Source organism: Chiloscyllium plagiosum, unplaced genomic scaffold, assembly GCF_037043375.1.
Source record: "Chiloscyllium plagiosum isolate Xiang-an unplaced genomic scaffold, Cpla_swu_hap1 HiC_scaffold_35, whole genome shotgun sequence".
Classification (NCBI taxonomy): Eukaryota; Metazoa; Chordata; class Chondrichthyes; order Orectolobiformes; family Hemiscylliidae; genus Chiloscyllium; species Chiloscyllium plagiosum.
The window spans coordinates 37,254,670-37,276,436 of NW_028270173.1; the positions used below are offsets into that span (position 1 = coordinate 37,254,670).

General features: G+C 36.9%; 1 protein-coding gene across 1 annotated transcript; it reads left to right on the forward strand.

The window, feature by feature from the left end:
• The first annotated feature begins 7,418 nt into the window (after nt 1-7,418).
• LOC148140667 (putative G protein-coupled receptor 139) lies at nt 7,419-16,481 on the forward strand. The gene is made up of 2 exons (XM_087978988.1): nt 7,419-7,482; nt 15,583-16,481. The coding sequence occupies exons 1-2, from the start codon at nt 7,419-7,421 to the stop codon at nt 16,479-16,481; spliced, it is 963 nt and encodes a 320-aa protein (XP_087835114.1).
• Nucleotides 16,482-21,767: the final 5,286 nt, after the last annotated feature.

The window sequence follows — 21,767 nt, forward strand, 5'->3', positions numbered from 1 at the left end:
GTGGACTTGAGCCGCTAGGTTCTTCTGAACATCAATGCTGTGCAAAGTGCTAATTTTCGTCAACATTTCATCTCCCAAAGTGCAGCACCTTACACTGACCCAGACTAAACTCTATCTGATATTTCTCCACCTGTATCTGCAACGGATCTATCTCCTGTTGTATCATTTGAAAACATTGTATAGAATCCACAACACCACTGCTCTTGCATCTTCTGCAAACTTGCTAAGGTACCTTTCTAACATTTTCATATAAGGCATTTATATGTATTACAAACAGCAGAGGTCCTAGCAGGGATCCATGAAGAACAGAAGACGACTCGCAGTCATCCAGCCTGAAAAACATTATTCCATCAGTACACTCTGTCTTCCATGGGCAAGCCAATTCTGAATAGAAGCGGCAAAATCAGCTTGAATCCCTGCGTAATAATGTTCTGGATATGCCTACCATGAAGAACCTTGTCGAAAGCCTTACTAAAATCCATGTAAAAAGCATGCCCAGTTCAACCGTCATCGATTACCTTCGTCACCTCCTCGAAAAATTAAATGAAGTTAATTGGACATGACGTACTCTGCACAAAGTCATGATGACTCTCCCTAATCGGGCCATGTTTTTCAAATATGCATAGATCTTATCACTAAGAATACTGTCCCATGGCTTCCCAAACACGAATGTGATGCTCTCTGCTCTACTATTTCTTGGATTATTCCTATTTCTCTTCTTGAGCAGAGGAACAACATTACTTACTCAGCAGTCCTGTTGGATCCCTCGAGTGGCTAGTGAATATACAATCAACGAATACATACTCTCCGCCCTGGAGAGTAATACACCTTAATGCATTCAAGAGATCCTACACCTTCTTCATTGATCTCAAAATGCACGACTATATTAGTGTGCTACACACAAATCTCACTACCTTCCATATCATTATACTAGGTGAATCCCGATGTAAAGTATTCATTTATGATCTCACACACATCCTGTCACTTCGAACACGAGGTCCCTCGTTTACTCTTGAGTCGGTCTTAGGTCTTCCTAGTTATCCTCTTGTTCTTAATGGATCTACTATTCTGCAACCTCTATTTATTTTTTGTGCTTCTTTCCTTATTCTTCCTTAGAAAATGGAACCGTTTTCAAATTTCTCACCCTGTACAACATTTCCATATCTTTAAACACTGAACGAATCTATCTGTAGGTTGTTACACCAGACATATGACATCTTCACCATGTACTTTGCAGCATATCTCAGTTTCGGTAGCACATTCAGCTAACAAAGCTCCTATCCCCTGATGTACATCGTCTCCTTAAATGGTAGACAATTAAGGACCCATCAATAATCCCTGTGGGGCATCACTCAACTTATCCTGACAATACGAAAGCACTGTTAATGTCAAATCTCCACTTCCTCTAAGCTGCCATAAGGTCTGCGTATGTCAAAGAGTGATGGATGGATTTTATTGTCCAAAGGAACTTTTGTTGCGGCACCTTTAAACACTTTCTCAAATTTCAGTATAACACCTGAATCAGCTTATCTTTATTTGCAGCATGTCCCAAAGCCACAAAGAAATTCAGTACATTTGACAAATATGATTTCTCTTCAAGAAATAATCCTGTCTATTGTTGGTTAACTTGACGTTTTGCAAGTGCACACTTGTTGCTTCCTGATTAGTACCTACGTTATTTTCCTTGTGAAGGGCTTCTGCCTGAACTTACGATTTTCTTGCTCCTCGGATGCTGCCTGACCTAATATGCTTTTCCAGCACCACACTTTTGACTCTGATTTCAAGCATCTGCAGCCTTCACTTTTTCCGAGATAATTTTCGGATGTCAAGTTTTAAAAAATGGACTGTCATTAGATACTTGCTCTCGGTAGGAGGAAATTCACAATCAAAGAATCTAATAGAGTAAACATGAATGAAAGAAGTTTTGTAAAATTCAAATTGATGCTTTGGCTTTTCACAATACTGTTTCTTTGACCAAGCATGAGGTCCATCAGAACCGAAGCAGTGGTCATCACACAGTTATTAGAAACAAAATCACCCGCTGCTACGTCTCGAGTGATAGTCATTTTTCTAAGTTCCTCCACAAATTTATTTTGCTGATGTGCTTCTGTTTCTGTTAAAATGCGAGCCATCGTTCATCGTGAAGACCAATGTTCAACGTTAGTCTGTATACAAATACGCAGGACCATATAAGATAGCACATGAGTCTCTGGAAGTTCTTCAAGGGAAAAGGAACGATTCAACCGAAAAAGCGCTCAAGCATGACATGTTAATGTCTTTGTGAATGGAAATGTGAACGTGAATGTCTGGAAGCCATATAATGTAGTTGGGAGGTTATGTATTTATTTTATTCACTAATGGGATGAGGGCAGCGTTGGGCAGGCCAGCATTTATTGCTCAGCCCTAATTTCCCAGAGGGCAATTAGGTTTCAACCACGTGTAGTCCAGACCTGGCAATGACGGCAATTTCCTTCCCTAAAGGGCATTAATGAATGGGATGGGCTTTTCTAACAGTCGATAAGTGATTCACAATTATCGTTAGACTCTTAATTCCAGATTTTGCTGAGTGCAAATTCCAACATTTGCTGTGGAAATGTTTTGAACCTGGGTCTGCAGACTTGGGTCTCTGGATTAACATTCTAGTGATAATACCACTAGGCCATTACATTCCCCTAATTGTATTATAAATGAACCTGTTCTTGGAAGAAGAGTCAGTAGGTTAGGTAAACGTATTAGGAAAGGGTATTAGCATATCATATTGGATTTAGGAGGAAAAAGTAGAATCGAATGATGAGAAGATGGCACACAAAAAAAGAGATGTGGAATTAGAGATATTTCGACTGGCTCATACAAAAGAAAATACTGAGACAATCAGATACGGTATTCTCATTTTTTAGAGTTAGATCTGGGGATATGTGGCAACATGAGGATCTGTTAAGACGACTGTGAAATTGGTAATTGTCCCGTGGAGATATGGTTGGCTATACTCATTAGTTCGATATGATGTTGACGTACGTGAGTCAGGATTGATAAAATACCATCTGTATTGGTTGATCTAACAAAGAAAGCACAGTGGCCAACAAAGTTTCAGCACGTGCTGCAAAACTACTTGAATAACAATAGTCAAAACTGATGGAGAATAGAGGTAATGTGAGTTCCGAAATGAAAAAGGTCGCTTCAATCCTGTGTGGAGTATAAAACTAACAATACAATTACAATGACAGATAGGTACGTGTTCCATCACGAGCAGAACGTTGATAACGCTTCATTGTTTTCCAATTTGGTCGAATGAAGAGGTACTAACAATCGCCATTGACTTCAAGTGCTAAAGGAATATTCCACTTTTGTACACGAAATGGAAGTTACCAATGTCTAGTAATGTAAGGTTGGCCAATAATATACCAATTATGCTCCAGAACATATGAATCAAGTCATATTTGAGGAATATAACTGTGCAATTTATTTAGACGTTGTTCTATTACATTGTGACTCGTGAGAAGAGGATATGAGACAGTCAATAAAGTTTATAAAAATACAGTTGATGAGATAGGATAGCAGGTAAACCACAGTTTAATCCAGAAAGCCATCAGAAATTGCTTTATGACATGTTGCAGAACAAAGGCAAGTGACGGTGCAGATAATGAAAAGAAAATAATCTTATCCAATTTTCAGTCCAGAATACTGAACTAACAAAAAAGTGATATTGCAAAAATATGTGGACCTTTTTAGAAATCTGTGCCTAATATTATCAGGGTAACTCGATCCTTAAGAAATTTGCTAAAGAGAAAGGATATGTGTTATCTTCAGAATGTGAGACAGGATTAGAGAAGATTGAGGCAATCCCATTTAACGGTTTAGTGTTGTCCATCTCAAATTATCCTGTTGTTTCAAAATGTTGATTTTTGTTAGTGACTTGAGAATATGTAGCACCTTCTTGCAGGATTACGACTGGGAAATATAAAAAAGCGCTATTCCAAATCTGGAGGAAAATAATTCAGAATTTAAAAATGTACTATAATACAAAAATTGAAAGTTTAGGAACTATTAGTTCGTGAAGACTTTGACGTATTTACTCCAAATAATAAGAAGTAAAAACAAATTGAAATCAACGATAATTCACTGGTTTCATCAAAAAGTTTAAACGTGAAATGTGATGGTGTTTAGACGTAGACCGTTGTATATAAATTTAAAAATGATATCTCAGAATTATATGATGATAGTTTGGTGGACATGGCAATAAGCAATTTTCGAAGCATGAAAAATTACATGATAGCATTCTGTTTTGAAAGAAGATTTACTTAGCATGGGAGCAGGCTGATTTACAGGGTATGGTCGATTTGGTTTTGACCACAAAGCAGATGAATTCTTAGGAAACGTGCTGTGAAAAGGCAGTACAGCATATTGCACCAATTACAACATACTACTAACCTTGGGTACTTCTCACATTATATTGGACTTCAACTTCAAATCCAGCTTCGTAAACAGTGCCTTGGAATTTGAGACTGAGTTCCAAGTGACAGACAGAAAGTCGTGAGACTTACTTTTTGAATCTTTCTCAAGTCAGAGTCTTATAACTCGAGCCTTACAATGTCCTAGCAACGCTGGCAACCCTCTTAGCGCTGGCAACATTCCAGCCCTGGCAATATCTTTGTAAATCTTTTCTGAACCCTATCAAGTTTTGCAGCATTATTGCTACAGCATAAAGGCGAGATTTAAATGCAGTATGCCAAAAGTGGCCCAACCAACGTCCTGTAAAGTCAAAACATAACCTCCCAACTCCTACAGTCAATGCACTAGACACTGAAGGGAAGCATAACAAACACCTCCTTCACTGTTTAACTACAAATCTAAAGGAAATATGAATCTGCACTCCAAAGTCTCTATGTTCACCAACACTCAACTGGAATTTACCATTAAATGTTTAACGCATGGTCTGATTTGCCTTTCCAAAATGCAGCTCCTCATATTTATCTAAATTAAAATCTATCTGCCACTCCCCGGCCCATCAGCTCATCGGGTCAAGGTCCCAGTTTACTCTGAGTTAACTTCCTTACTTGTCCACTACATCACCAATTTTGTATTTAGTAGCAGACTTACTATACATACCGCCGAGGTTATTGTGGTTTTCTTTTTCACCCCAGTTCAGAATTTCCGTGGTAAAGTTAAACTTTTAAAACATGACTTCAAAACAGTCAGGGTTGTTCTCCTCGACTTCTTTGGTTGTTCTGAACCAATAGTAAGTAGTGGTGCAAGGATATTGGACTCAGGACTCATTAACGATCTTTAGTGCAGGACCTGGCTTTGTGTTCTCACCTCCTGCTGTATGCACTTCAGTGTAAGTTTAATTGGTTGACCACAATGATATATCTGTTTTCTTAGGAGGAGAGTTAGATCAGTTCGTGTATGTAGTTGTTGGAGTTTATGATAATAAGAGGCAAACATTTTGAAACATTTATTATTATAATGAGCTTGACATGATAGATGTGGTGATATTGATTCTTTATCTGGATCAGTCTCTGTCCAGCGCGAATATTCTTCGAGATTGAGTTTCCTCTATTCAAGACATATCTCCGGAAGAATTTCATCTTTGACCAGGTGGAGAAATATCTGATTTTTTTTCAATGTAGAGGGCAGTTAACGTAGTGGTAGTCAAATGAGATTTTAATAGATTTTTAATCTGTAAAATAATTCAGGGTAATGAAAATATGGTAGTGATATGACATTGAAAATCATCAGTCTAGCCATGATTTCGGCATATAGCAGAGAACTAATTCTGCTCCTACCTCTCGTAGTCTTACGATTCAGGCATGGAACTATCATTGAAACTCAAGGGTAAATTCTGAGATTTCTTTTATTACTGCAGGTTATTTTATTTTGTTGTAATTGTTTGCCATTAATGTGATTTATTCATTATCAGCCCAAGCCTGGATATGATCAAACCTTGGTACTTATGCATATGGGCAGCATCAGATAACAATTGAGGTGAACTTGGTGCATGATCAACATTTTCAACTTCCTTGCCCTCTGATCGTTGTGGATTGAATGTCATTACTTACGATCGAATGAATATTATCCTCATTCTTTGTCAGAAACATGCCATTTGTTTATATCTTTTTAAAACATTTTTTTCTTTTCCCCTTTCCAATGAATGGAAATACAATATGCAAACTTTTGAAAAGTCGGTGTCTATTAGAAATTCATTTTTAAAATTCTCTCATTTTTCACATTACATTTAAACAATAATCTTGCAGAAACATGTAATACATTTTTCCCCCTGTGTCGCCAATGAGGCAATCCATATTACCCGAATTATGCAGAATATCCACTGTAACAACATTCTTAATTTGATGGAATTTATTGACAGCAAATCTATCAAGGATCGTTTTTGTTACCAGGGTTTAATAAAATCGAAATAGAATGTTGATTATTCCGACTTGAACTGTTTTTAAGAAAAGAAATTCAAAATGGTCTTTGAAATGTAACAATTGACGACCAAGAAAAGGATTTGTTGAACAAAACCTGAAAAGCGAACTGTGTTCTGCAATCAAAGAATCGGATCGAAACCTAAACTTAATAGGAATGGACAGCTTCGAGGAGATATCTTGATACATTTCTTAAATCATATTTCGTCAGTGTCCTGCATTGTTAATTGTAAAACTAAAGGATGTAATTCATGAAACTAAATTAAGATGTCTGTGTTTTCTTTTGCTTTTGAAAATTTAAAAGGCTCTGTTTCGTTTACCTTTTGTTTTGAATTTGGAAACATGAATGGTGACATAATTACTTCCGTCCTTCTTTTTCAAAAGTAGATAAATACGTCCAAACAGGAGAGAGTCCTTTATGGTAGTATTTGACTTTCAGATGTCACTAATTGTCTTTTGGTCAAGTGCCGAATCTACATTAGTTTCACCATCCATAGATATATGTACATTACAAGAATAATTTAACTGGCCCAAACAAAGTTGTGAGCCACATCCCAGAATACCATATGACAGCAATGATACATATTTTTTAATTGAAGATGTAATTGCTCAATGAACTCAATATATTAAAGATTTTTTTTTCTTTTCAGGAGCAAGAGACAAATGGCTCTGGCGTTATTTTATTTTATCAACACAATTTTCAGAAGTCTCAATTAATTACTTACTTAATTAATAAGATCGAAATTGTTCAGTCCTTTGTGGTTTTGTCAGTCATTTTCAGCCTTTAACGTTTTCTATCAGAAAATGCAATTCATTCAGTTCTTCTAATGTTTGATTTACTACAAAAACAAAGTCACGTGGAATGATGTTGTAAACTCGGTGTCTCCATGGAGTTCCAGACTGGATATAAGTTTCTCCATCATCTGTCAAATAAGTGTTCAACACACTGAGATTGATTGGAGAAAAAAACAGAGAAGACAAACCAAATGCTGAAATATGGAATCATTTTACAGCTTCAGAAAAATATATTACACAATTCTTGCCGTCATTGGTGCTCCTGGTAAGTGTTCATGATCAAAAACCTTATAAAGTTATAAGCGAGTTGTCTTTGCTTGGTAAGTAAATGAAACAAATGTATAATATCGTTTTGTCCTTACTTTGTTTTGTCAGTCAATGTTCAATGACATCAGAGAAATGCTTTAACGGCTGATTGAAGCTTTTACTGATGCACATGCTTCTTTTTCGCAATGCAATTCTGCCTCCACTTGAACTTCGTCAGCAGAAACGAATGTTAACAAATGACTTAAATGTTAAGTCCAGGGTGCTGTTCTAAATAATATAAGCAGCTGAATAGTTAGTAACTTACTTTCTTTTCTGAGGATAGTTGCTGTAATCACCTCTTTTTAAATGATTGATTCATTCCCAAAACCGTTGACGCCTAAATATTTGGCGATGAATGGTGTTTTACTTTTAAAATGAAATGCTTATTGACAGAATTAAAGTTAAACTTTTTTTTGTTTGATAAGTACGAGCTCCAATCATGTTCACTGTATACACGAATAGCCTGACCAGAATAATAACACAAAATAACCCCAGTTCTGATGATATCTGCAATGCCTCCCAAGCCACATCATTCTGGATTCCTCTTCTAATTTGGAATGCAGAATGAAAACGTGGTAGACTATTGCAGTAAAAATGGCCCTGCACACTTCAAGTTAAGCTATACTTTACGTTCTCATTCACTTATGGAATGTGGGCATCGACGATTGTTCAGTATTTCTCCGCCATCCCTCGATGCATTTGAAAACGGGGTGGTGTGCTACCTTTTAAAACTCCTGCAATCGATGTGCTGTAGTAAGATGCAGGATGTTCACGCATTGGCACTAACGAAAACGGCGATACATAATCACTGTAAGCTTTGGGTGATAATTTCAGGTGGTGGTGCTCACATGCATTTTCTACCATTGTCGTTCTAAATTAAAATATTGGTGAGTGTTAAAGGTGTTCCTCACGTTTCAAACAATTTTCTGCAGTGCAATTTGTAGGTAGTATCCCCTGATGATATTGATCGGAGTAAATACACTTAATGGTATGGCATTGGGTAGTGTTGTGGAACAGATGCACCAAAGAGTGCAGGTACACAATTCTATGAAGTTTACATCACATGCGTAGTTAAAAAGGTGTTTGGCGTGCTTGCCTTCATTGTTTAGTCCTTTAACTGGTGGATATAGAAATACACGTTGAGTTTGTCCAGGACATTGGTGAGACTTCGTTTAGGTCTAGTTCTAGTCTTCCAATTATAAGAAGGATAGTTTTAAGCTGGCGAGACTTTCCGAAGAGATTTACCAGGGCATTGCCAGTGTGGACGCTCTGAGTTATGAAGAAAGAAAGGATAGGTTGTGAACTTTATTTTAATTGAGATGTATTAGGTTGCGAGGTGACCTTAAAGAAGTTTAACAAATAATGTGTGGTTAAGATAGAGTTAATGGTCGTTGTGTTTTCCTTAAGATGCCGGATTTCAAGAGAAGGGGGCACATAGTTCAGGTGAGAGGCGAAAGATTTAGAAAAAAATAGGGGCATGCTTTGTTTTTACACAGAGTGAGGCTCACGTGTCGAATAAACTTCCTGAGGAAGTGGTGAATGAAGTTAAAATTACAACATACAAAAGACATTTGGGTAAAACGTGAATTTGAAAGGTATAGCTGGATATGGCAGGTGGGGTGAGTTTGGATTGGGATTGTGATCGGCATGCATTAGTTAAACAGAACGGCTATTTCTGTGTTGCGTGTCTCTGTGATTTTATGACTCTACGGGCAAACATTTCATTATGTTGTGAATAGTTTGAAATACTAAGAATTTTATGCAATTCCAGTGAACACTCTGATGTCATAATTAAAAATAATGCGAACGTTCATGTTCATGGAACTTCAGATGATTAGGCCAAACACATAATGACCTCTCCTGAAATCAAATATTTTCTTGCTGTAAGGATCAAGTCTACAATATAATCACGAGACGGATCTCCCTCAAATCACAAATTGTCAAGCCGTTAATTGATGTGATTTTACCTTTTGATTGCTCTGTTGCTAACACTCACCATCTGTTTGCTCTTGTCAAGTGGTAACTGATGGGATAGTAACAGGCTGTGTTTGGAGTTCGTTTGCCCTTTGTTAAGTGGACATAACTGAACAATTTGCCAATTTGATTTGTCTAGCAATGTTGGAAGAGCTTGCATAATCACCGATTTAATTTTGTAGAAATGTCTTTCAGTACCTGTATGAACAGTACAGATGTTATGGCGGAAGTTAGCTATGCAATGGGCAATTTCTTTCAACATTGAAATAAAACAAAACTAAACACAACAGTGTCGTGCAAAGTGAATGAATTAGTTAAATTCTAGAATTTATGATGTCAGGAGGAAAGCAAGGTTGTTCGAGAACTCGTCACTGGGTGTGGTTCCAAGTTCATATCTGTCCTTAAATTATGAGGCTTAGTTAAACTTAAAGATTTACACATAGAGTAAACAAAACTTCTTCAAACACTCTCTCAAGATGATCCAGTAATTTTTACAATTCACCAAAGCTACCTTCTTACCTTTACAGTGTCACTGAAACATGCCTGAATAAATTTAATGCCCTGAAAATGAACGATTCGTTTCAAGTTTTAATCCCGTAAAATCTCTGCTGAAGTGCCTTCAATTCATTTTTAGCCTTCCTCAAACGACCAGACAGAAACAGTAGTCAATACTTGAAATGTGATCTCGACAATATCTTTGCAACTGAAGCGAATTATTCCTCCATTCAATTCAATTTCACCCAAAAGAGAAAATAACATTCCATTATTCTTCTTCATTATGTTTTGCAGACATGTATTAACTAATTCACCAATTGCCCTGGAACACCTAAACTCTCTGCAGCTTAGATTTCTGCAATAATCCTCCAATTTTGTACCAATATCATAGTTAAAAAGTGAACAAGGGCGATTTTTTAATCGAAATTTCAGTCCGCATGCCAGAAATGCACTGATTCAATTAATTGATATATCTCATCTTCAAATGTCTAATTACATCATCAAAACATTTTTGCAAACCTATTCTGGATTCTCAAGCTTTGGTAGTTATCATGCCTTCTTTATCATCATCAAATTCATTCGGGTAAAATTTCGAATCTCATGCTTGGACTCCTACGAGACTCCAATCATTACAACGTGTCAAGCAGCCAAATAAATCATCATGTATACTACTCATTTTCTGTCAACTAGCTAATCATTTATCTACGTGAATGTGCTACTCAATACACAGCGATATTTTTTCATTCAAGCAGATTATTTATTTATTTTCCACAATAATATTTGAAGTTCTGTGCATCACATAATCTTTTGAAATGAAAGTAAAATATATCAACGCGGTTGCAATTTATTGACCGTGTTTGCAATTCCTTCAAACATTGCAATAGGTTCATTGAATATTATTTCAGCTTCACAAAAACCACTCTTGATAATTACCTTGCTTCTTTTTTTTTTCAAATACCAAGGCATGAATTTTTAATCATCAACCCTAATCCGATGGGATATTTTAAAATAATTGACCTAGCATGTTGCTTTCTATCTCTCTCCAGTTCTAAGTTCATATACGCACATTTTAAATGTGAATGATCTTTCCTGAATTGAGGGAATTTTGTAAAATGAGCAGAAATATTATATAATCTCAAGAGAAAACCCTTTATAAATGCTACAAAATATGTTCATTTTTAAAATGAAGCTTGTCAGGCCGAAGATCCAAGTGTCTGCTTCGTAATACCTCCCCGAGATTGAAACTTCCATTCTCAATTGTAAAAGCAGACGCAGAAACTTAAAAAAAAAACAATTTTTTCCCCATTATATTCAAATCAGCGCTATTCCATGGCTGACATCTATTTTCCGATAGTCGGAGGTGGAAAAAAAGCTTGACTCCCTCATTAATAATAAATTGGTAACGATTTATTCATTGAACAATTGTCTCCTGGTAGAAATTCCAAAGCTGAATACGTCTTTGCAGGAATAAAATCCTGCATATCTCCAATTTAAGTGACATAGTTAAGCATAACAGTGATTGAAATATGAGGAACACGAAACATCGGAAATGGGTGAAATATTTAAGGTACAATATTTAAAATATGTCCACACCTTCATAGACACTGTGCAATTGCTTAACAATCAGACAATGAAAAAAAAGAACATACTTAATTGCGACAGTGTCAAGCAAACCTGGAATAAAAAGCTGTGACAAAATGTGACAAGGCCTCAGACTGCAGGAGATTTGAATCACCAGTAGATCTACGTTAATACTTCGTTTTAGAAAGCATTAATAACTTCTAGGATAAAATCTCTGACTGGCCAGTGACCTAAGACAGGCGACTCCCTGGAAGACAAATATTGGAGTCAAGAAGGGAATATTAATTCAGCACTTCCGAAGTTCTTGAAACTTGGATGAATGATAGAGATAGAAGCACACTGATCATAGCAAAATGATGCAGAAAATTTATCACTTCCTGGGAGGGAATTGAAGTGTTCTGCTAGTAGGTTCGTCAGGATATAGACGGATATCTGCCAACGACAGCAAACTTCTAGACGGCTGCTAAGTCTTCCCAACATCATGTCTCTGGAAATCTGGTTTGCAATACCATGGTAGTTTGTTCCAGTGTAAATCTTGCATAAGGACATGGAGGCTTTCATTCCTATGAAATTGCTGCAGGTGCTGTGAAAATGAAACAAAGAAAATTACTGATCATCTATGCAGGTCTGCCAGAAAATGTTCAGGAAGAAAAAAAAGAAATGGAAGACTGACTCCAGTGTGAGCTTTTTTCAATGTCATATCTCATGCGAGTTGCAATCATACACAAAATACAGTAGATAGGTTCTCATACTGAATGGGGACAACTAGGAACCAAGTTTATTATCAAAAAAGCAAAATCTCATAAATCATTGCTTCTGAAATTTTGCGTGAAGAACCGACAGATTCCTAGTTTGCAAATAAGTATAAAGAGATTAATGTGTGTGTCAGATGTTCTTTTAGTGTGAGTAGCTTTGTCATCATGCTGAACGCATCATCATGACCTGGGAAACTGAGGCTTCAATACTTCAGATATTCTTCATATGATGAGTGTTATTTTGAGCTGTAGAGTAGGTAACAGAGAAAACTTCCATTAAGAGAGCGAGTTCAAGCAAGCAAATGACAAGAATTATGATTAAACAAGCAAGCAAGGTTTTCGACAGAGTTGCAATTCAATGAAGCTAAACAGGTGAAACGGGAAGGGAAACAAAAAGCATGTGTACAAGCGAGGCTTCAGATAAGGCCAGATATTCAACATTTTTATTTCTTTAAAAAGCTAAAATTCTAAATTTCCTGGCACATCGTGATCATGAATAAGATGTTGATCAGAATGTGCAAACAGCAAGAATATGTAAGCGCTCATAACAATTTCAGATTGTGGTTGCATGGTAATCAATGCTGGATCCTTAAGACTACAGGTTATCAAAAAATCTTGAATAAACAAAAACGATAGAAATAATACTGGAATTGTCACTTGTTGAAATGCACCATTTTTCTGAGATAGCTAGAATAGAGATCGTAGATTTTAGTTGGAAATGCGATGTAAAATCAAAATGTCACTCATCAGCTTATTTTATATGCAGCTAAACAGCAAATGCATGGTAAGCCAAATTTTAATGGATGGGATCACTGATGCAGATTCAAAAATGTCCAAAAATGATCATGTGTGATGTTAAGAGACCACCAGATTTATTGAACTAGGTTGACACAGTTTATCTAAAAAAAATCGTTGGCAAAACATATATGGAACAACTACCATGAGAAGTTATTTCCACAATAACAATGTATTGTTTTGTTGCTGGTAGCATACAGTGAGATAGAATTAATCCGTAACCTCTTTGTCAAGGGGATTCTAAGTGCCACCTAAAACATATAAGGAACAACTACCGTGAGAAGTTATTTCCACAGTAACAATGTATTGTTTTGTTGCTGGTATTATACAGTGAGATAAATTAATCCGTAACCTCTTTGTCAAGGGGATTCTAAGTGCCACCTATCATGATATAATATTTTTTTTTCTTCATTAAAGGCAAAGCATGTTTTTTTGTAAGAGTAATAACTTAAATGCAAAAAAAAGAGATTAGAAGTCCATGGAGATCGAATGGCTAACATGAACTGCCAAACCTAATTTAACTGTAAGGTAATAGAGATCGCATGGCAGACATTTAACTGAACTGAACAATAATTAATCAGTGACAATATGAAAGATTTTTCTTTGTGGGAATGATCAGCGAATACTAATTACGCAAGATTGGCAGAGTAACGCACATTTAAAAAAACAGTAAAATGCTGTTAAGATTAGCTTCAAGTCGAAAAGGTTGAACGAATGTTACAAAAGAATAAAAAAAAGATGGAATATATTTAGAATTCGAAGAAACGTCGCTGAGATGGGACAAACAGATAATTGCATCTATCCTAATAATTCGAATGGAAAAAGAAATATGAAGAGAACCTTGATTCTATACAAGTTGAGACTGAGAATTTAATTAAGGAAAATCTGTAAATGGTGAAAAATGCAGAGGCGTGGGAAAGGTCTTCGCGAGATGGCCATCTTCATTGAAAATGTGTTGCAGGGTGTGAAGAACATGGCGTAGTTTTCCGACTCCTGGGAAGTACTGGAAAACTAAGGGCACTCTATGGGTTAATGCTCCGAAAATAAACAAAGCCAACACACCAGTACGTATCAACATGGATACAACAATTACACATGGGGATGCCTCCTACCAAATATGTGGCAGGTACTCATGTTACTCAGCCAATGTTGTCTATCTCATACGCTGCAGGCAATGATGTCCTGATGCATAGTACATTGATGAAATCAAGCAGAGCCTACAGTAATGGATGAATGGATACTGTACAAAATTCAACAAACATGAGTGTTCCTTCCCAGTCAGAGAACACTTCACCAGTCTTGGACATTCGACCTCAGTCCTTTAGATGACTATCCTCCAAGGCAGACTTCGGGACAGACAATTGTGAAAAGTGGCCGAGCAGAAGCTGATAACCGAGTTGGGTACCCATGGGTATGGCTTCAACTGGGACTCTGGGTTCATGCCACCCTACAGGGGACCCCACTGCACTACACACACACACGCATACACACACGCGCACACACACAAACACTCATACACACACACACACACAGAATCACACACACACAGATTCACACATACTCACAAAACTGCAAACATATACACTCACACAAACCCTCTCACACACAAGCTCTCTCTCATACGCTCACACATACACACCCACTCTCTTTCCCGCACCCTTTACAGACTTTTACCCTTTTACACGCACACTCACACACGTACATATACACACACTCACATACACTCATACACACCCACCCCTCGCACATACACACAAACTCACACACACACATAAGTTTGCTGGGTGAATTTGTAATTGCAAAATTACATTTTATGTTGGTCAAAAACTGAATGTATCCATGCATGATTCTGCAAATCCCTTTATTTGAATCGAATAAGTCTGAACATTGGGGAACAGAGGACGTCACGGGGACCTCACCCAAATGCATTATTTGGGTGAACACGGCACCTATTGTAAATGTTCACTTGAGAATGCACATTTAAGGAAGTTCTGGGAATTACATATGAAAGAACTGAGACCAGAATGTCCATTCTAAAAGATGAGAGACTTAACAACAAATAATCCAGGTCTCTTTCAATATATAATTACAGTTATATCACACTGTAAACCATTGATTGATATTCGGTGTCCTATGATCTTATACGTCACAACCTGCTAATAAAGGAGCAGTGCTCCAAAAGCTCGTACTTCAAAACAAACCTGTTGGACTATAAACTGGTGTTATGTGATTTTTAACTCTTTCTCATGTTGGTACCACAGCCGTTAAAATTAAAAAGAAACATTTTAATGAACACTCATATTTATTGATGTGTCTCTCTATCTGTCTATCTATCGATCAATCGATTATCTACATACCTATCTAGCAATCTAATGTCTACAACATTCTGATGTAGCTGGTCAACACAGATAATGCTTCCATTCTAATTTAGAGTCGTCATTTTTTTTTTTCTCTTGCAGTTAACTTAGTGGCCATTATCATATTGTCCCGAGGAAAATGTGGCCTCTCCACATGGACTACTCGATACCTCGTGGCCATGGCAACGGCTGATCTCCTTGTCATTCTGACTGCAGTCATACTATATCGGATCAGTTTTTATTATTTCCCAAGATCCTTCCTGGAAATGACCACAATGTGCACTCTTATATATGTCCTACTTTATGTCTCTGTAAACTGTTCTGTGTGGTTCACTGTCACATTTTCCTTTGATAGATTTGTGGCTATTTGTTGCCAGAAGCTGAGGACAAAATATTGTACAGAGAAAAATGCAGCTGTGGTCCTAACCACAACATGCATTGTGCTTTGTTTAAAATGTATTCCTATGTACTTCCGCTTTGAACCTGGTGAAATAATTGACAATGCTCCATGGTACTGCAATGAAAAGTCAATGTATTATACACACCCAGCATGGGTGACTTACGAATGGTTCGAAACTGTATCAACACCTTTGATCCCCTATGCTTTAATTTTGATCCTCAACACTCTGACGGTTCGGTATATATTAATAACCAGTCGCATCCGTTATGCACTAAGGGCTAAGAATAATGGAGAGAAATGCAGTGATCCAGAGATGGATAGCAGAAGAAGGTCTGTGGTTTTGCTCTTCACCATATCAGGGAGCTTTATTCTTCTCTGGCTATTATATGTTGCAAACTTCTTTTATGATGCAATTTCAGGAATTACTCCTGAATCCTACAATAATTCTTTATATACCTTTGAACAAGTTGCAGTTATGCTCGTGGACTTAAGTTGTTGCACAAATGCATTTATTTATGGGGTTACTCAGTCCAAGTTCAGGGAACAACTTAAAAGAATAGTGAAATATCCGATTCATCAAATTTTCAATGCATTAGTTTAAAAAATAAAATAACACATTTGAGAGCAGCATTGATAAGCTTGCATGTTTCAACTGAATATTTGTCATACTTAGCTACAGATTTCCCTCAACTGATAGATCCCAGGAATTTCTGGACATGCATATTAACACCAGTGCTGGGTCAGACTAGAGAAATGATATGAATCTTCTTTTTTTATTTAGAATATTCTTTTTTCTACTTCAAACTAAGTTCTTCTGGAACAAATTAGCTCAATCATCTGGCGAACCAATACATTTGTATTGTAAGGCACTTCACAATTCCAGGCAGGCAGAGCTAAGGTGAACAATATTGCAATGACATGCAGAACCGCAACAGATCAGGTTGTCCAAGACTTTGTGCCAATGTTTACGTTGTTCACGGAATTCTTCGGTTTTTTTCAGCTTTTCAGCATACACTTTCGTTCCCTTTTCATTTGTGTACTTGCTAGTTTCTTTAAATACATCTAATATATTTGCCATATTGCCTCATATTTGCAGTGAGGTCTATTATAACTAATCTTCTAAATTCCATTCTTCTAAATAACCAATCTTCATTTAATTTTTTGACGGAATTTGTCATCAGCTTTTTTACATTTCCACAAACGTAGCATTTGATCCCCTCAGAGGTGGAAGTATACTCACTGATTAGATTAGATTCGCTACGGTGTGGAAACAGGTACTTCGGTCCAACAGGTCCAAACAGACCCTCCAAAGCGTAACCAATCCAGACCCATTTCCCTTTGACTAATGCACCTAACACTATGGACAATTTAGCATGGCCAATTCAGCAGACCTGCACATCTTTGGACTTTGGGAGGAAACCAGAGAACCTGGAGGAAACCAATGCAGACACGGGGAGAATGCGCAAACTCCACACAGACAGTTTCTGATGGCTGGAATCGAACCTGGGACCCTTGCTGTGAGGCAACAGTGTTAACCACTGAGCCATCGTGCCATCCACAAACCCTTGTGGAGAATGTGGGCATTCAGCTTCTAGAATCTGCTTCTATCTAATCTGTTACCTTCATAAATATATATGTTTCCAACAGAGCCGCCACACCTCCAATTCTTATCTTCTCCAATGAATATAGTCTCTGTGTACAAAATCTTCCAGACAAACTAACTCCCTCAATCGTGGAATCAACCTTGTGACCTCCTCTGCACGATAGCCTCCCCAACAACCCCAGCGCCAGTGCATCTTTTCTCCAGTAGAGAACAAAGTGGTACTCAGTACTCCATGTACTGCTTCACCAGAAACCTGTACAGTTGCAGCATAACCTCCTTCTAGCATTAAATAGCGATATTCCAATCGTTTTCGTAAATAACTGTTATACCTACGTACCCAAAATGGATGATCTCACATTTACTAATCTGCACTCCATCTGCCAGGCCCTTGCCCACGAACTGAACCTATTTATGTACTTCTGCAGACTTCAAGTGGCCTGTCTACACATTGCTCTAACACCTGTTTAATTTCATCTGTAAACTTTGACACACTATACTTGGTCCCCCACTCTTAATCGTCTAAGTAAATTGTGAACAATAACATTTACAATGAATACGGTCAGAGATAGATCACCAATCAGAAATATACCCCTTTATCCTCACTTGCTGCTCGCTAAACAATCTTCTACCCGTGCTAATACAGTATCTGATATCGCGTGCACATTTATCATATGCAACAGGCATTTATGTGGCACATTGTTGAAAGCCTTCTGGAAATCCAGAGACAGCAGATCCAGCACACAGATTCACGCCAACCGCAATGTCCTCAAAAAATTCCATTAAATTATTTAAACATGACTTGATTTCATAAACCCATATAGTACTTGCCCGATGGAAAAATGTCTATCCAGGTCTCACTATTTCTTCCTGGATTATACAATAAAAACATTTTCCCCACTACAGAAGTTAAGCTAACATGCCTATAGTTGCCCATCTTTGGTCTACCACCTTTTTAAAACATTGGTGATACATCTGTTCTTTTACAATCTACGAGAATCGCCCCAGATTCCAACGAATTTTGATAAATAACTACAAGGGCATTTGTCTTTGCCCTGTCATTTCTTTTCGTACCCTGTGATGCATTTCACTAGTGCCAGAAGACTTGTCTATCTTTGTTAGATTAGCCAATACTATCTCCTTAGTGATAATCATCGTTTCAGGCTTATCACCTCGTTGTTATCAATCAATTGCATGTTATTTGTGTCTTCCATTCGAAAGACGACACAAAATACTTGTTCGACGCCTCATGGCTTTTCGTTGATCTGTAAAGTTTTCCCAAGCAGATACTTTCCTAATAAACTTTGCCACTTAGTATGCATTTACTTTCAATTTGATACCATCCGTTATTACTTGAGTTATGCATGGCTGATAATCCCTTTTCCAATTTTCCTGTCTTTTCACTTTATATATACTTTTATTAAACAATGTAAAAAGTTGCTTTAAAGTCCTCCACTGTTACTCAATTGCTCCACCTTATAGTTTTTTTTCTTCCAGTCTATTTTAGCCAACGTCGCTATCATCCCTTTGTTGTCTCCTTTGTTTAAACAAAAAACACAATCATTGGGTTTTACTTTCTCATCCTCCATGTATATTTTAAATTCAACCATACTGTGATTACTCTACCGACAGGATCCCTAATTAGGAGATCAACAATTAGTCCTGTCTCATTACACAGGACCGGATCTAAGATAGTTTGCTCTCTCATGGTTTCCATTACAAACTGTTCGAAGAAACTATCTCAGATACATTCTACGAACTCCTCCTCAAGGCTTCATTGACCAAAGTGGATTTAGTAATCAATGTGCTAATGAAAATGTCCCATGATAAATGCCGTACTATTTTTATATGCATCAGTTATTTCTATCCTTATTTCCCATTTCACCGCCATGTCATTATTTGGTGGCCCTTGACAACGCCCATCAGTGACCTTTACCTCTTCCTATTTCTAACTCAGGCCCTGTCACTCTTAAATATCAGAGCTATTACACATCGCTTTTCTTCCTGTTAGTCCTTCCGAATTGTCTGATAACCATGGATATTTAACTCACAGTGGGGACCCCCCTGCAATCATGTCTCTCTCATGCCAGTGAATCATATCCTTTTGCAATAATTCATGGTTGGAACTCATTCATCTTGCTTTGATTGCGGTCAACATTCAGGTAACGTACTTTTATGTTACTTTGTACATCTTCTCTTTCAATCGTAACAGCCTCATTAGAAGCAAATTTGAATTTGAACATTTACTTTTTTGTCGCTCCCTAATATCCACTCACTTAGTGCTACATTGCTCAGCTCCTTTTTGCTTTTAATTTCCAATTCTAATTCCCTTTTTTTGTGTTGAGCACTCACCAACTCGCGCTAACCTCGAGCCCTCTCGCTTCCTCCAAATCCTCGGTTCCCATTCCCATGCCAAACCAGTTCAACAGTGCTACAAAACTACCCGCAAGTTTTCAAATATTTTCAGAGTTTAAGCATCCATAATAGGATTGCAAATGAAATGTGCTCTATCTCGTTCCATGAAGCAAAATACATATTCTGAACGATTCAAATTTTGTTCTGACAACCACTGACACTTGCAATATCTCAGATTAATTTGAATCAATCTTAAACTTCTGAGCATTATCCCTTAGGTCATAATTTATCTCGGAGTTATCAGAGAAACCTCTACCTAGCAAGGCTTCCCATGCTCAGATTCTGAAATATTCCTTTTTGCATCTGTATCCTCTGATCCCGACAACTGACGATCACTCATCAATATAGTCATTCACAAAATAAAATGCAGATCTCATACATTAAAGACAAATCATCTCTCTCTCTCTAGTTAACCACGAAAGAAACAACTCAAAAGAAAAAAAACGGGTTTTCAGATTCGAAGTTAAAGAAAATAAAAAAGCCTTTGAGTAAAATGGATCATGATAGTTGTTTTTTTTCTAAATGGTTTATTGGATTTCTCTCTTATCTTTTATTATGTAAGTTAACCAACATTGCATTTGGTTTCATTCTCCTCTGTTTTCTTATCAAGCAGGTCACTGTAATTTAATATGCATGGAAATTTACTGCAAAAATTCTCCACTGTAACAAAATAAATATTTTCACACATTTCTTTGAAATCTTATTGGACTTCTTGGCAACGACATCATTCGTATGAATTTGTTCACATCAAAAATAAAAAAAACAATCTACTGAATCAAAATCGTTCATAATGCTCAAATGTTCAAACCGCGTAAAATTCACATATTATTCTCCACAATAATGAGGCCCTGCCCATCAAGTCTTTCGAGAGATATTCCCATATATTTGTAATCATTCTCATTAATTTTCTCTGCAGCCTTAATTTCATTTTGTTTTCCATAAAATACATTGAAAATAAGTAAAGACAATGATTTATTTGTGATTAAATCATGGTAAACTGAATAGTTAGAAAAACATCCACAAATCGATTCCTATAGAACGTGGGCGTGGGTTTTACATTTTGTACTTTTGCTATTCTGTATTTCACCGTTTCATGATTGGGTCTTATATATTTTGTTCCGTTGCTCCACTTAAAAATTGTCATGTTCTCAATAAAAGTGACTTATTTTTCCTTCCACCCAATATTTAAGGTGTACAAATCTCTCTGTGCACAACTTTATTGGACTATATTTGCTCTTGCAACATGATGCTAACACTATGGAAAGCCTCTTTAGTTCTCTGCATGAGAACAATTGCAATTAATTAATGTATCATCCTTGTGTCTATAAATTTATTTGTGCGCTAACTTTCCAGTCCATAACACATCCTTTCATTTTCATTAATGTGTTTGGACGATATTTTCTTGGTTTGATTAATTTCCTTGTTAGGTAAATTTCATAGTCTTTCGTTTCACAATAGTCATTTTGTCAGTGGCCATTCTCTTCTATTATCATACATTCTCCAATGTACTCATTGCGCACATTTGCCCAAGTGAAAATTCTCACCTGATTATTCAGTCTATCTAACACCAGAGGTTTGATTATAACACCATTACCCCAGTCCTAGAAACAACGTCATTCTTTAGGCAGGATATAAAAAGGATTTACAAATGCAAGTGCATTTTATGTTGTGTTTGAGATCTAAAGGCAAACAATAGACAGAGTAGAGAAAAGCCTGTAGTCCAATTTAAATGTGAGACTCTCAGCATCCTTTGAACAGTTAAATTGGTAATGTGAGACACGAAATAAATGTTCACCCTGTGGCAGATTCCGTTGAAACTGAAAGTTTGAAGGTTTGTTTTTGTGTCATAAGTTGTACTTTTTTTACCACGAG